The sequence below is a fragment of the Pygoscelis adeliae genome, unplaced genomic scaffold (assembly GCF_000699105.1).
Source record: "Pygoscelis adeliae isolate BGI_AS28 unplaced genomic scaffold, ASM69910v1 Scaffold308, whole genome shotgun sequence".
Classification (NCBI taxonomy): Eukaryota; Metazoa; Chordata; class Aves; order Sphenisciformes; family Spheniscidae; genus Pygoscelis; species Pygoscelis adeliae.
In genome coordinates, this window is record NW_008825306.1 from 2180350 (window position 1) to 2195022 (window position 14673).

General features: G+C 38.2%; 1 protein-coding gene across 1 annotated transcript in view; it reads left to right on the forward strand.

Annotated features, from left to right (window-relative positions):
* The first annotated feature begins 53 nt into the window (after positions 1-53).
* PPP2R5A (protein phosphatase 2, regulatory subunit B', alpha) overlaps positions 54-14673 on the forward strand; it is a 47114-nt gene continuing 32494 nt past the window's right edge. The window contains exon 1 of the mRNA XM_009330181.1: positions 54-303. Coding sequence (XP_009328456.1) covers positions 153-303 — 151 coding nt within the window. The 5' untranslated portion in view covers positions 54-152. The remainder of the gene's footprint in view (positions 304-14673) is intronic.

The window sequence follows — 14673 nt, forward strand, 5'->3', positions numbered from 1 at the left end:
GTGCGGGGAGGACTTGGTTTTGGTGTTGTTTTTTGTTGGTTTTTGGTTTTTTTTTCCCCCCTAAGCCCTTTTTTTGCCCGCCCGCTTCTCCCTCCGCTTTAATATATGCTTCTGGAGAGCGACGTCCCCCCGCGCCGCCTCACCGCCCAGCCATGTCGGCGGCCATCTCTGCCGCGGAGAAAGTGGATGGCTTCACACGGAAATCGGTGCGCAAGGCTCAGAGGCAGAAGCGCTCGCAGGGCTCCTCGCAGTTCCGCAGCCAGAGCAGCCAGGTGGAGCTCTCGGCGCTGCCCCAGCTCAAAGGTACCCGTGTGTCGTCCTTCCCCACCCCCGCTCCTCCTGCACACCCCAGCCCTACGGCTACAGGTGCCGGTGCCCTCGGCCGCCCGGGGCTGCCTCTTCTGACGCCGCTTTGCCTGCCCCGCGCTGCCCTGTCGCCGCCTGTCCTGACTTGTCCCCTTCCCCCGCGCCCTCTGCCCTTCAGCCGCGTCCTCCTCCGCTCCCGGTGCTTTCCAGGTAGGGACCCTGCAGGAGTAATTCAGTGCGCGGATGGGCTCGCTTCCTCCGCTCGTGTAAACAAGAGTCGTACAGGTCGGTTCTCCTTTACTCCCCCGGGGACTGGCTCCATTAACTCGCCATCCCTCTTCTGGGTGACTTAGGGGTAAGTGTTGGGAGGGCAGGTGTGCTTTTCGGGGGCTTACTGCGGGAAACGTAGATGGTAAGCTGAGTTTAGGAGTGCAGGGAATTGAGCACTAAAACGTAGGAGTGAGCGGTAGCTCCTCCCACGGGGGGATTTTGCAAAGAGGAACTCTGTGCCTACCGGAGAGAGTTCGCGTTTGGCTTATTTGTTCCTTCCCATCACTTTTGGACAGTGTTTGAACGTCGTTTTGCCTGTCTTATGTTAATGATCAGGAGTTGCCTCAGGGACCTCCTGCATAGCGCTGTATGCGAACGCTCACTCGTGAATGAAAATTGTAGATGCTGCCATTGCTGACGTTAAAATAGACAGTGGAGGCTTTCTCCGTTGTACTGGAGCTAAAATCTGAAAAGGCTCACTTCGTTAGATTACAAAAATGAAACGAAAGTTAATTGCGACCTTCCACACCTTTGAACATCAAAATAAATTTCTGTATGTTTCCTCTTTTAAAAATTACAAAAATAGTTACTCGGCAGAGAATATGAACTTGTTTTTAAAGTATTTGACAGGGACCTGAAAAATAAAGGAGAGATACTACCTTAACATGTCCCAGCATATTAATCTTACTTCCACTAGTGTTAAAGTCTTAAGGTTTTTGAAGCTGCATCATATGATGGTGGAAAAAAATATCTGATGATTTGCAGCAAATATCCAAAATCTGAATTAAATACAGCAAACCTAAAAATATTCCTAGATACTAAGTAATTTTTTTTTCTGTGTGATTTTTATGGCTTTTACAGTCATGTGTCTAGTATTTCAAGACTTTTTTTTTCCTACTCTTGAATGGCTGATGTAAATGAACCATAAAACTTGCTATTAGCAGAAATGTTATTAAATGCAAATAAGCTTGGGCAAGAGAGTAACAAGGGGAGGGTTGGGGTTTTTTGCATGTTTATTGCAGCGGCTTTGGATGTTACTTTTAACAGCAGCAGGGGTGTTCTTGCTGCTTGTTTTGTGCTTGCTTTTCTTTGTGAAGTTGTGTCCTGCCTTGGTATGCTAGTTTGAGTTGAGGGATTTATAACCGGAATAATTTGTTTGAAATCAAGATTTAGTTTCTGCTACTCACATGCTGTTTAGACAGTATATTTTTCTCAGAGATCATTTTTATAAAACTACACTTGAGACCTTGTAAAAGCATTTGGTAAATGTCGCACATAGGTGGCAGACTTCAGAAAGTTTGAGTCCTGATCCAGCGAACAGTTAAACATACATACTTTATGCAGGGAGTAATTCCAGCTTAAATCAGCAAAATGTCCAAGTTTACATTCTTTGAGCTGGGACTTTAATATTAAATTTTTAACTCTCTTTGATTAAGTCTTACGGTTTTATGAGTGCACTTTTTACCTATAACACAGAGAAATTTTGCATGGCATCAGCAGCTCAGATGTTCGGAAATTTGAGGCCATAAACTATCAGAGGAATTTCTTCAGTTATGCAGACTTTTATAGGAGTTTGAATTGCCTTAAATTCTTAAAGGAAAATCACATCTGTCTTTACGCTTATAATTTAAATTTAAAGACTTCCCCTCTAAACCTGCTTCAGAACATAAATTGTGGGCAAAATATACTTCTATGAGTTATAGTATCCCAACTAGCCAGTTAGCAGAAAGTCGGGCAGCACTCTTCTGCGTGTTTTCTCCCTTGGGTTTGTGATGTTAGATTTGCCTTGAACATAGCTATGGACATAGGATGATTTCTTTCCATCTGCTTGAGGCGCCCTCCTTCCCTTCCTCTCTTGAACCTCTCCTGCCCCCCAAACCAAAAAAGCTTCTAGAAAGAAAGTGTTTGCTCTCTTTATAAATGTATTGTTTTGTAAAACTTTCTTGTTCTAATCACATATGTCTTGGGAAGATGAAGCTTTGCTTTATTCTTTAAAGCCTATATGGAATTCGGTAATAGTTGCGATGCTGCCAGTGTAGTATCATCTACAGAGTAGTAGCCAGCGTTCCCAGGGAGGGGCTGAAAAAGGAAAGTGCAGTCATTATACTGATGCCTAAGGGTGCTCAGCATACGCTTACGAAATTAGATTAAGACTTTTTGCTTTTCCAGATATCTTTAAATAAATGGTTAAATCTGAGGTGTTTGAAGCCCATATTGGGAGAAAAGCAGCATTTTGTACATGAGAAAGCAGTTTGGTATTATGCTGCTGTAAAATATTTCATCTTGTTTATAGTTACTGTCTTGTTTGATCACTTTTAAGAAAAAAATATTCTAAAATAAGTATAAACAGTATTCTAAAACTCACCAATAGGTTTGTCAGACTGGCCTAAAATACTTGCACCTATTTTACTGGAAGAAGAGATGTTCCAGAAGGAAAATAAAAATTACCCATCCTCTTTAAAAAGTACCCTCTTGGGTAGATGGTGTTGTGGGTTTTTTTCCTTCTATCTGGGGACTGTTGTTTGTTTGTCACTGAAATGGCCAGATCAGATTGTGTAACATGCTTTCACGGTTGTGTTGTTTGAAAGCCTGTAGCCAGATAATCTTAAAAGTACATACTTCTGGAGTTCATTGTACTGCTGCTGTGTATTACCAAAATTCCTTAATTTGGCTGCATATTGTATCACCGCTAGGAGAAGAAATACATGTGTAGCTAGTAGGTAACAGTCCCAAATAGTAGGTATTCTTCACTTCGGAGGTTTTCTTGGGGGAGTGAGATTGAGAGGAGGGGCAGGAAGATTGTGCGTTGTCATTAACATTCAGCTTATTTTTGTGTGTGATGATATCTATCATTTTTAGATAAAAGCGCAGCAAAACCTGACTAACGTCAGGATACATAAATCAGTAATGTGTTCTTCAGTTAAGTTAGCAGGTTTCCTATGTGTTTGTTAGTCAGGAGAGTGTCTATTTTACTGTTATTTAAAAGCTGAATAAGAAATACTGAAGACCCAGTGACTTCAGACTTAAAAGAAAAAGGAAAAACAAAAGCTTGTTAAACCTGTTCGAAGTTGAAGTTGCTTTTTTCCCCCCGCATCTCCTTTTCGTTTTGTTACTTTATAGTTTACATAATACAAATCCTTTGAAAGATCTGCAGCCAAAATAACGTGCTGGTTAACAGCAGGATTTTATCACTTCATGGACAATTCTGAGTGTTTAAAAAAATCTGGCAAAGGAAGTGCTATTTTTAATGTCTTAAGAAGTGGTAATTTTGTCTTAATAGCAAGTTGTTTTAAAAAACTGCAGTAGCACATGCAGTTACCTTCATTTTTGAAAGAAGAGATGCAAGTTGACCTTGGAACCTGATCTGATTCATTACAGTAAAAGTATGCATACTTGTTTCTGTCATTTTTGCTTGAAGGAGCATGTACAAATACAGGTGGAAAATAGTAAATAGAAAACATACAACTCATTGCTTTTATTCAGCACAGTTAATATGGTCTGTCAGGTTGTAAAGCAATTGTACCTTTTTTTTCCTGTGTACCAAACATGTCAAGTGCAGCTGGAATGAATAAACATTTCCTGATGCCTTTATGTGATCTTCTCAACAGTGAGTATCCATTTGGGAAGATGCATGTCACTGCACGTTTATTTCCTATATCATGCTCAGAGAACAAATACGTGAAAAAAAATTCTTAGTATTCACTTCCAAATTAAACTGTCTCCCCACAGAGACAGCTCTGGCCCTTACAGCAGAAGAACTGGAAAGTGGTCCAAAAATCTTTCAACCATAGGCTAGGGACGGTTCTAACAATCTCTGTGGGGCTTTGATGTACAGTGGTGAAGTATACCGGAATAAGACATTTTTAAGAAGACCTTCCAGTGTGTAGTTTCAACATTCAAATATGGGGTCTAAAGTAGGTGTTAACAACAGTATTTTCTTTACTTAAACCCTTGAGAGAGAGCTTGGATTTGACTGAAAACCGGGTGCTGTGTTCAAGCTAAGCTTTTGTGGAAACATTACGGGAAGGCCTAATAAGCTTGCTTATGGGCAAAATTTTAACGTTATTAAATCTATCAGGGTCAGTTTCAACCTTAAACTTCGAATGTTTTCAGTCATACAGTGTATGCTTCAGAGTGACAAAGGTGAGTGGAGTTACAGCTGAGAGGAATTCTCTTCTCATATTAATATTAAGTTGCCTTTGCTCCCCAAAGGAAAATGTCCTTCAAAAATTTTAGAATGGTTTACTTTTACTACAGCCTTAATAAATATTTGTAAGTGAAATGACAGTTTTCTGTCTCAGTTTTGCACTTTTTTTGTATCCCGGATGATTCATTGTTGTTTCCTCTTCTGCAGTCTCCCATCCTATACCTTTTGTATTCAACATCCCTTGCAACTACAATCATCTTGGGGAAGTTTTTCTTTAAGAGAGATAGTCTTTATTTCAGATGAAGAACGAGGATGTTCTGTGAGGAATTTAGGTTTAACTTTTATGTAATATCTCAGCAGGGTGCACTATAAAGTAGTCAAAACTTTTGTTTAGTGAAGTTACAGTCTTGAGAAATAGAGAACCTGTAATAGCTAAAGAAGCTTTAAGAATTTTTTTAATATTCTAATGTAGTTCCATGAAAAATGGGCTGTTTAATTTTTTTCTATATTAAGGAACTGTTCCTAGTTTATGGAGTGGAACATTTAGTCTTTAATTCTTAACAAATTGACCTTTTTTTATCCTTAGACTTGAATATTTGGTCTTAGAATATACTTCCATCAAGAGCAACCCCTAAATATAGAGCCTATTGACAGTCTTCACATGAACTTTTCTATTTAAATCTTTCACATCTTCCGTGTGCCAGCTTAGTATCAGATTTCTTTTTCCATATTAGTTGCTTTCTAGTCTAGTCAGATATTAGTTTTGCAGGTGCTGAATTTAATGTTAGTTGCTGTAGGAAATACAAGTGGAATTACTTATTGCTCCAGGCTATCTGATCAAAAGAAGATATTTCAATCTACAGATTTTTTTTTTTTTTAGTATCTATCTTAAAATCATTCAGTGCTTTTGAAAAGCTGTCATACCAACAGTTCTGGACAGATTAATATTCTGTTTAAGCATAGAAGGGATATGTGTTGTGTTCTTATGAAAAAAGACACTTCCTTTGGGAAGGGTATAAAATTCAGCTTTTATACCATTCTAGTCCTGACTCCTGTTTTAATCTAGCAGGATAAAATTATATTTATAGTCTCATAACAGTGTGTGGATTTTGAAGGTTGGAACCACAGCCTAACTAGATGAATAGGTAGTAAATAACGTCTGTTGTATAAGACTCCCTTGGCGGGATGCTCTACTAGAAACTGGACCGACAGTGACAGCTTCTTTTTAATGTCTGAATCATTGATTTTTATCAGAGAGTCACTGAACTAGTTTCTGTTAAGTTTTGCTGAGTTCATGGCCAATTAAGTTGTCTATTTCGTAGTATACTTTTGACTTAAAGGCAGAGCTCATCATAGTTAAGGTCGTCTACAATTTTCCTTCACAAGACCTTATTCTCAGCTGCTTACAGCATTGCTAAACTGTTTGGACTGAAGTTTTCCATGCCAAGTATGGACAGTTTTATTTGGAACTGTTCCTCAGGCTAATTTTCTTAGTTTCGTCAAAAACAGTCCAAACTGCTTCTAAGGCTAGAGTAAAAATAAATTGTATATTGTCAATATTAAAAAAAAATAAAAATTAACTGTCTTGAGGTTTAATGTTTGCTCTACTTTTGAGCTTAGCACATAGTTCTTAATGAAAATTGATCTAATTTGGTCCAAATTCTAAGACATGCTCAGTAGCTGTTGTAGCTCAGTAGCAAGATTGATGATTCGGTGTCTACTATGCTATTCTGTATAGGTACTTCAGTATCTACTGTGCTACTCTCATCTATTATGCTCAGTGAGGCTACTATGCATGGCTTTTCTTTGGTTTTCTTGTCTGTAGTAGTGCTAGGCATGGCAACTAAGTGTATGGAGAACTTGTAATGTATTCCACAAGCAGTAACCCAGAAGTGCGTTACAGGTGAGGGGACAGTATGGAAGTGGTGGGCTGGTTAGAGAAGCTTAAGTGGGAAGAGAGGGCAGAAGCTAGCTCCTCACCAGTAGCTGCACTAAGTTCAGTATTTAGAGTCTCAATGCTCCTCTTGGCTGTGAAACTTTCTGGAAATGTTTCTTATCGTACTCTCTTCTAGTTTCTTCATAGTTTTTCGTTGCAGCCATGGTTTTTGAACTTCCCATGATCTTCCTGAAACTTCATGGGCTTAGGGTTTTTTGTTCTGTGCATCAGGAATTGCTTGCAGATGAGTTGGTTCATCAAATTGAGAGTCTTTACTTGAGAATTGAAAACGAGGAGAACATAACTGCAGTGACCATGATTAGAGCATGAAATTCACTTTCAATCATTGTGTTCAGTAGTATTGCTTCTGGCTACTATATGTTTGGGGTCATAGGAGTGAAGCTGAGAGAGACTGGCGAAATGTAGATGCAGGATACTAGGCCTTAGTATTTTAAGGATATGGAGGCTATGGGAAAAGACAGCAGTCTGATCAGAATTGTAGGTGACCTGTAGCCTGCTAAAGTAGTAGCATATATTGCTACTACGAATATGGTGAAAGGAAAAGGCTATGTTTTTTGTTGTTTTTTTTTTTTTTAAAAAGATTGAAAGGTTGTGTTGCCTGGCTACCACTGGGAAAAGATTTCCGTCTCGTTCCCTCTCTTTGCCATTGTTTCTCAGTATCTTACCAAACAAAGCTTTGGTGAAATTGGTAGTTTTTGTCAGCTTCATTGATATGATAGGGTTCAGAAGGGAAATACGAATTCTGCTGTGGAACTGGGAGGTAAAGAAGCGAGTAACAACGAAAATTATATTTGCACATGTATGTTCAAGAATAGTGCTGCAAAAGGAGCATGTTATAATTCTAGTAAGTGATTTTTAAACACTTGAGAATTAAAGGCATTAAAGCTACTCCCTACCATAGCAGGAAAACTTTCAATATGTTATACAAGTTTACTTTTTCAAATTACTGATTAAAAGTTTACAACTGAGACCATCACACACTTGGAGAGTTGACAAGCTCTGGATAACAGCAGCACAGTGCATTTTCTCAGAAAAACTGAAAGAAGCGGTGGAGTGAGCAAGTTTAGAGGAGGACAGTGTAGCATGGGCCAGGAAGGCTGATCTGAAGAAGAGCAGGAATAAAAAGTCACAGCAATTTTTCTGAATATGAAGGGGGAAACAGCTTTATTTCTGCTATTGCTGTATTTGAGAATTAGCAGGGGGCATCACTGCATAAACAAGTGAACTTTTAGAAGTGATTTAATAGGTTACTTTGTTTCTGTAGATAGTTGGTGCTTTAAAAACATAAAAACACAGCTTTTATTTTATTAATTTCTTCCCATGTGAAAAAAAAAAAACAGGGGAAATGGGGTTGGAAAAAAAAAGTTCCAATTTAGTGTAACTGGGTAAAGCTTTTGAAAAGTGTATGATGTTTTTAATTAAAAATTCTATGCTCACTTAAAATATGGCATATGTGTAAGACTGAAGTCCTGTTAAGCAGCATAAATTTTGGTTCCACGTGTATGTAACAGAAACAAGTGATGAGAATTGCATTTAGGTTTTGAATTATATATGTGAAATAAATTGGTGCATTTCAGCATGGTTGGATTCTGTAGCAAAACGGTCGTTACTATTTTGAGATAAAAAATTAAGATGCATATGTCAGAACCCCCTGGAGAGTCATAGGCTGGGACCCACAGTACAGTCAGGAAGGACAAGGTTTGGTAATTTATATTTCTGTGTATTTTCCCTTGAGAGTAGGAAGCAGGAGCAAAGTAAACTCAGTACATCAAAATGGTGTAAATTGAGTTTAAAAATAGCTAAGAGATTTTGCCAGATGGGAATATACTTAAGTGTAGGATCCCTCATTACTGAACGCTTGATGTTTACAGTTTTTGATAGAAAGAACATAACTGTTAGAGTATGGTTAAAATCGATTAAAAAAAGTAATTCCACCTTTCATTTATGAGGCAAAATGCTTAATTTAAGTGAACCGGGTAAAGAGATCCTGCAAGTGCTTAAATACTCATCTGCTCAGGATGATCTATTCCCATTGAGGTCAGTGTGAGTTAGGTCATTGAATGCAGCAGAACCAGGATTTTGCCTGTGTTTCCAGTCTAATTTAATCTTAGTTCTTTCTACTGTAACACTTATCACTATAAAGTATCTCATTATCTTATTTGTCTGAGAAAACTTTGAAAATTAAGAAACACTGGTTTAGCCAATTCTTAAATTATATATTTATCCAAGGAGTTAATCCAATACCTGTAACTTCCATTCAGATTTACACAGGGATTCAAGGGAAGAGGAGGTTTTTCCTTGGCTTTTGAAAAGCTAGATTGCATGTTTCCTCTGGCACAGATTTCCTGTAAAATTACTCCCCTATACATCCCCTTCACACATTTAAAATAGCTATAGTGCAAAATGAGTTTCTGTACTTCTGTGAAGTAATGTTTAACAGCTACCCCTTGGTTTCAAATAAAAGGTATTTTTATATTGCACTCAGCGCTAATTTTGCCATGTGAAAATGACATGAGTATTTCTTCAGTTTCTGGGAAAATAGAAACAAACTTGATTTGTAATGTTGACTCACATTTTCTAGTGTGATGTCAAACTGGAGCGACTTCATCTTACTAAAACTTAATTTTATTCTTAGATAATGTGAGGAAATGATTGGGGAAGAATAAAAGTCAATAGACTAAAAAAGAATAATATCCCACACCAGATCCACTTATGGCATACTTCATTATCAATGCTCACTAATTATAAAATACCATAATTTCACTCAGACAGGAGTTTTGCAGTTGACTTAAAAAGGGAACTTACTCAAATTATAAATACAGTTTCTGTCCTTTCAAGCTTAAAAGGTGCAAATCAATTTGTTTTGGTCTTCTGGTCAAGCAAAGTGTTTGTGTTCCTATGAATAGAGTGTGTTTTTAATACAGTACTGTATAATGGTTATCGAGCCTAAGTTTTTACTGAGTCTGTGTGGCACACAACTTTGTCACCTGCTTTTCAGCTGTCTTTATCCCCTGATAATGTACGTACAGAGTACTACAGCTGTTGGGGGGGTAAAATAGGGAGCAGAGCTGTTCAGATTATTATTCTTTTAATTCTTAGTGGGGTAGATGTGAAACAGTTCCTTGAGTCTACCTTGTCACAAACTGAAGGGTTGTTTTACATCTTCAAAATTACACGTGAAAATCCAAAATTGTATTGAACGCTTACACTTCAATAAATAGTATTTCTTTAAGAGTAAATACTTGTGTTTGGGGAGAAGTATAATTAATAGTTCCTGTGTCAGGAACAAGCAGCATCATACCAATTGTCTCTTCTGATCTTTTTGATTCGACAGTCTCAGAAACTTGGTTTGTTGTCTCTTGAGTCTCTTGGGTCTTGCTGGTGATTAATTTTCCTGGCACATGAGTGAGTTACCAGGAGTAACAAGTTGCTGTGTGCCAGCCTCTCTGTGGGTGTTTTCAGCTTGTGGCTAATACAATGTAACCTGAATTAGACTTTAAAGAGAGGACCTCTTACATACTCAGGACTTCACCTTGACTTTTATTTGCACTCTTGTTAGGAGGGCTTCTTGGAAGCATGTATGTTTTACTGTAACAAAAACCTTTGTTGCATTTCAATATAACAGAAGCTATTTAGAAGTTGTATTTTCTGTTTTGGGAAAGCAGTTTTAATTCTCAGGCCTTTGTACCAACTTTTGTAATTTTAAGTTAAAGGTTGCCATCTATTCCATATTCGCATCTTCCGAGAAACAATTTCCCATTCCAGAAATCAATTGCTCTCCCCTCTTTCCCATTTTAATGACCTGGCTGTGCATGTTAATTCTGTGATAGGATTTATCACCCTTAAATTTAGCACTGTCTTCCTTAAAGAGGCAGGGTTCCTATTTTAAATTATTTCAAGATCACTATTGCCTAATAATCATGAGCTATTACACCTTCATCAAGCCAGTGAAACCATTATTTGGGCTAATGTCTTGCACGCAGGAGAGAACGCTAAACTCTTAGAGCCTCTGGTTATATTCAAGATAGGCCCATCCTGGCATATGATCAGTCATTAAAACTGCTTGATGGTTTTTAAATGAAGACAGCAAATACAGTAGCAGTGTATGCCAAAACCATAAATGAATGCACTGGGGAACATAATAGTTGGCTTACTGGTGGAAGAAAGCTTGTTTCAAATACAAGAGGAGTAGCATAATTGTTTTTTGAAAACATATTTTAGCTGTATAAGAAGTGAAACTTCTTTGCCTTTTATAATAAATATAGTAACACTCCAAACAAAACTTGCATATGGTTAACCATATGCAAATTGCTCAACTTCTCAGTACTTTCAAAGGCAGCATTAATTGAACTGTGTCAGGTCATAGGACAATATTTTTTTTTCCTGGATTTTTTTTGTTGTTGTCGTTGCATGTAGCTGAATTTCAGTTAGATTCTGAACTGACGGTGTGCTCTTGAGGAAACCTTTGTATTGTTCAAGTTTTACATATTTGTTAAGGATGACTTCAGGGTGTTTTATGTTCCTGTTCCAGTGGTTGGTATGTTTGAGTTGTTTGTTTGTTTGTTTGTTTGTTTAAGGAATCAATGGTGCTTTAATTCTCCTCTTTGAGAAAGTGTGGTAGAAATGAGGTGAATTGTGGCAGACCTGGTTACTAGAGTCTTGCTATTTAACTTTTTGAGGACCAAGAGAATAATTTCTATTACTTTTTACATCTGACTGCATGTTGTCTTTGGTAATTAGATGGTAGGAAATAGGGCTATTAATATGAAAGCACTTCAGCAGGGTACTTTCTTACTGTCTGAAGTGTCTTGGTTGACTCAAATCTTCATTAAGATCAAGGGATTTAACATGGTAGTAGCTGGAGACTTAACTATATGAGATTATAAGAAAGCTTGAAAGATGGTAGAAACAATCTAGGTAAGACACTTGCAGTTTACAGTCACTGCAAGGAGTCACGTCACAGAATTTGTGACAGATGTTGTTAGATCAGCACAGGCTTTTCAGATTTTCTGGACTCATTTGTTAAGGTCAGCTGCTGGCCACGTGGAGTGGCAGATGAGACTATCTGAACAAACAGTATCTGGTATTGGATGGAAGATAGCTTTCCAGGAGTACTTTTAGTAAACGACTTTAAAATTATCTATAGCCTAGACTTTAACTACGTAAACCACAATGCTGTGTGTGAATAGAAGTCATTGTTGATTGTTACCCTCATCTAGTTTTACTTCTAATGTGATTTCTTTTTTTCTTTTTGGTTTTCTTTTTTGTTTTTTTTTTTTTTTTCTTTTTCTTCCCTGGCATGTATCACAGAATTAATCTTAAATCCAGAATATTCTAATGAACAAAACTTATGATTTCTTAGCTATTTCAAAGGAAAATGGAGATTTACTTGGATGGTGGTATGATTTTTAACAGATTGGTTGGTTTTGGCGGTTTTAATTTGACTTTGCACAACTGGTTGGAGAAAGGTGTATATTAACTTGGATAAAACGTGCTATGGGGACAGCTGGGTAAGTGGGGTGTCACAGTGTATTTTTGAAGTATTCATGTGGATCTCTTAGTGGAAGTCCTGCCTGATGACCATCTGCAGAATAGTTTACTTATAAGTGGAAGTACGGCAGAAGCTCAGCTCGCTATCTTGATTGCTCCTTTGCAGTCCTTTTGATTTCTGAAATGAAGAGGTTAAGTGTCAGTATAAGCACGCGGTCCTAGACAGGATTGACCAGTGTGCCTTCTGTACCTTTAATTCTGTGCTAAGTCTTTGTTTTGGTTATCTCCTATAAGTAGTATGAATTTCCTTGTACCATGTTGTTTGAGAATACCATTCTACTTTGTCTTCCAAACCTCCTTCTCTAGTGAACAAACCTACTACTGTATAGGGACCTGGTTAACTTTTAAGCTATATAGAATCATAGAATAATGTTGTTCTATCTGACTCCCTGATCTGACCTGGAAAGTCAGAGCTCTGTTTACTGAAAACACGCAGAGGAACTTACTCAGCCCCTTCCAGAATTCCAACAACAGCTGTAGACTTTGGGGTAACAGGTAATTTGAAAATACATGCTGTTGAACTCTGAACGGAGGGGGCAGGGAGAAAACCTATAACCCTAGTCTATTAAGAAATGGTACTTATTCCTTAGGGTGGCAAAGTTTTTCCATGTAGAAAACCTGAAAATACTGATGACAAGATTCCTTGGATACCTAAGGTGCTGCACGAGTGCTCATCTGAGTAGCCCCACCAGTTTCAGTTGGGCTGTTGAGCTACCAAAAGCTGGAATTGTGGGAACTTCTCTTACAGGTGTACGGAGTTACTGGAGAATGTTATAGACTACCAGTATAGCCAAGTATACTGTGAGATTTTATACAGGGGGCTACTTTTTTCTTTAAAAAGGAGCTTAAAGCGATTAAAAAAAAAAAAAAACAAAACCAAAAAAAACCCCCAAAAACCCAAAATGTATTATTCAAAAAAAGTAGCTAATTTAACTGAAAAATCCTACCTGCATGTAGGCAGCTCATACCTCTATATTTGGATGATAAGTTTCCAAAGGAGACAGTGAACTAACTTAACAGCTCACTGCAGCTGAAAGGAGTTTCTGCTCCCATCACTAACCTTGTGCGAGAGCTGATACACATCAGGCCCCTCCAGAAGCCATTTAACTTCACTAATATGGCCATGTTATTGAGTTAAAGCAGCTCACAGAAGAGTCTGACAAGTTCCAGAGCCAGTGTTGAGGGATGGATGTGACTGGGAGCAGAGGAGGGAAAGGGAGGAATAAATGGCAAGGGGGTGGCAGGGAGAGAGACCTGTCTCCTTTTCATTGTCAGCCAACTATTTTGCTGCCTGTCAAGCTGCAGATACAGACTTCTGAGAACCCAGAAACATATTCTGTCTGTCCTCTGTTGTAACATCGATTGCATCAAAACTCCATTTCTTAACAATGCTTTACCATGCCTATAACATAAACACTGACACCCAGGTGCTATGAGAGATCACAACAATAATGCACACAAGAACTCCCCAGGACAAAAATAAATCTTAAATTTAGGTTAAACAGGACTCCCTATGCTTGATTTATGTAGACTAGGCCAGAGTTTAGCAGACTAACTGTATCCCTGGAAAGAGCAGGCTGTAGAACAGTGTTGATAATTTACTCATGTGAAGAAATAAATAAAAAAGCAAACAAAACCAAACACTTGATGCCTCACAGTATATGTGCTCGTCTCTCCGTGTCAGTGTTAGGGCTTTGTTCTCCTCTAGCAGATCCCTCCACCATTGAATACAGCTGCATATAGCATAGTAAATGTAACCAGACAACAGAGACTAAATGCTCAACTTCACGCTGTGGAGTATGATGTAACTATGGCACAATCCTTGCCATGTATCAATCCTTGTCTGTATTTCAGTTTGTCAGGGAATTATGTAGAAGTGTAGGATAGATCACCAGGTTCAATTTACTGTAAGGAGGGATGCAGTACTTTACTCCATAATATCATTGTCCTCGTAAGTGTTTGAAAGGCTGTATGGGAACTGCTTTAAGAGGCTGTCAGAGGAAGACTTCATGGTTGTTTCTCTGGCTTCTGCATCTTCCTGGGGTAACTGTTTCAGGAAAAAGTAGAAATATTTAATTAGAGATATTTAAAAAAAATTACTGGAAACTTGTTGCAAATGTTTGAGAGGGTTTATTTTGTATTGGCAGGGAGAGTACATTTTTTGAACTTCCAATTTGTGTAGTAGAGACAGGAGGTTTTGTGGACTTAGATTCTAGTTTCTGCTGCTGAAGCAAGGATTATGTTAGATTCTCTGGCTTTGTACAGAAGGTCTTGGGTAAACAATTCTGTTGAGAAAGGAGAAGTATCTATCTCTTCCTTCCAGGAGTAATGCCTGTAAATATATGAGATAAATATACTGTGGGAAGATGTCATTGTAGTCCCCTGGCTAGTGATATGGTGGTGTTTGTCTCTCCAGTTACAGACCAGTGAGGTAGCTCTGTGA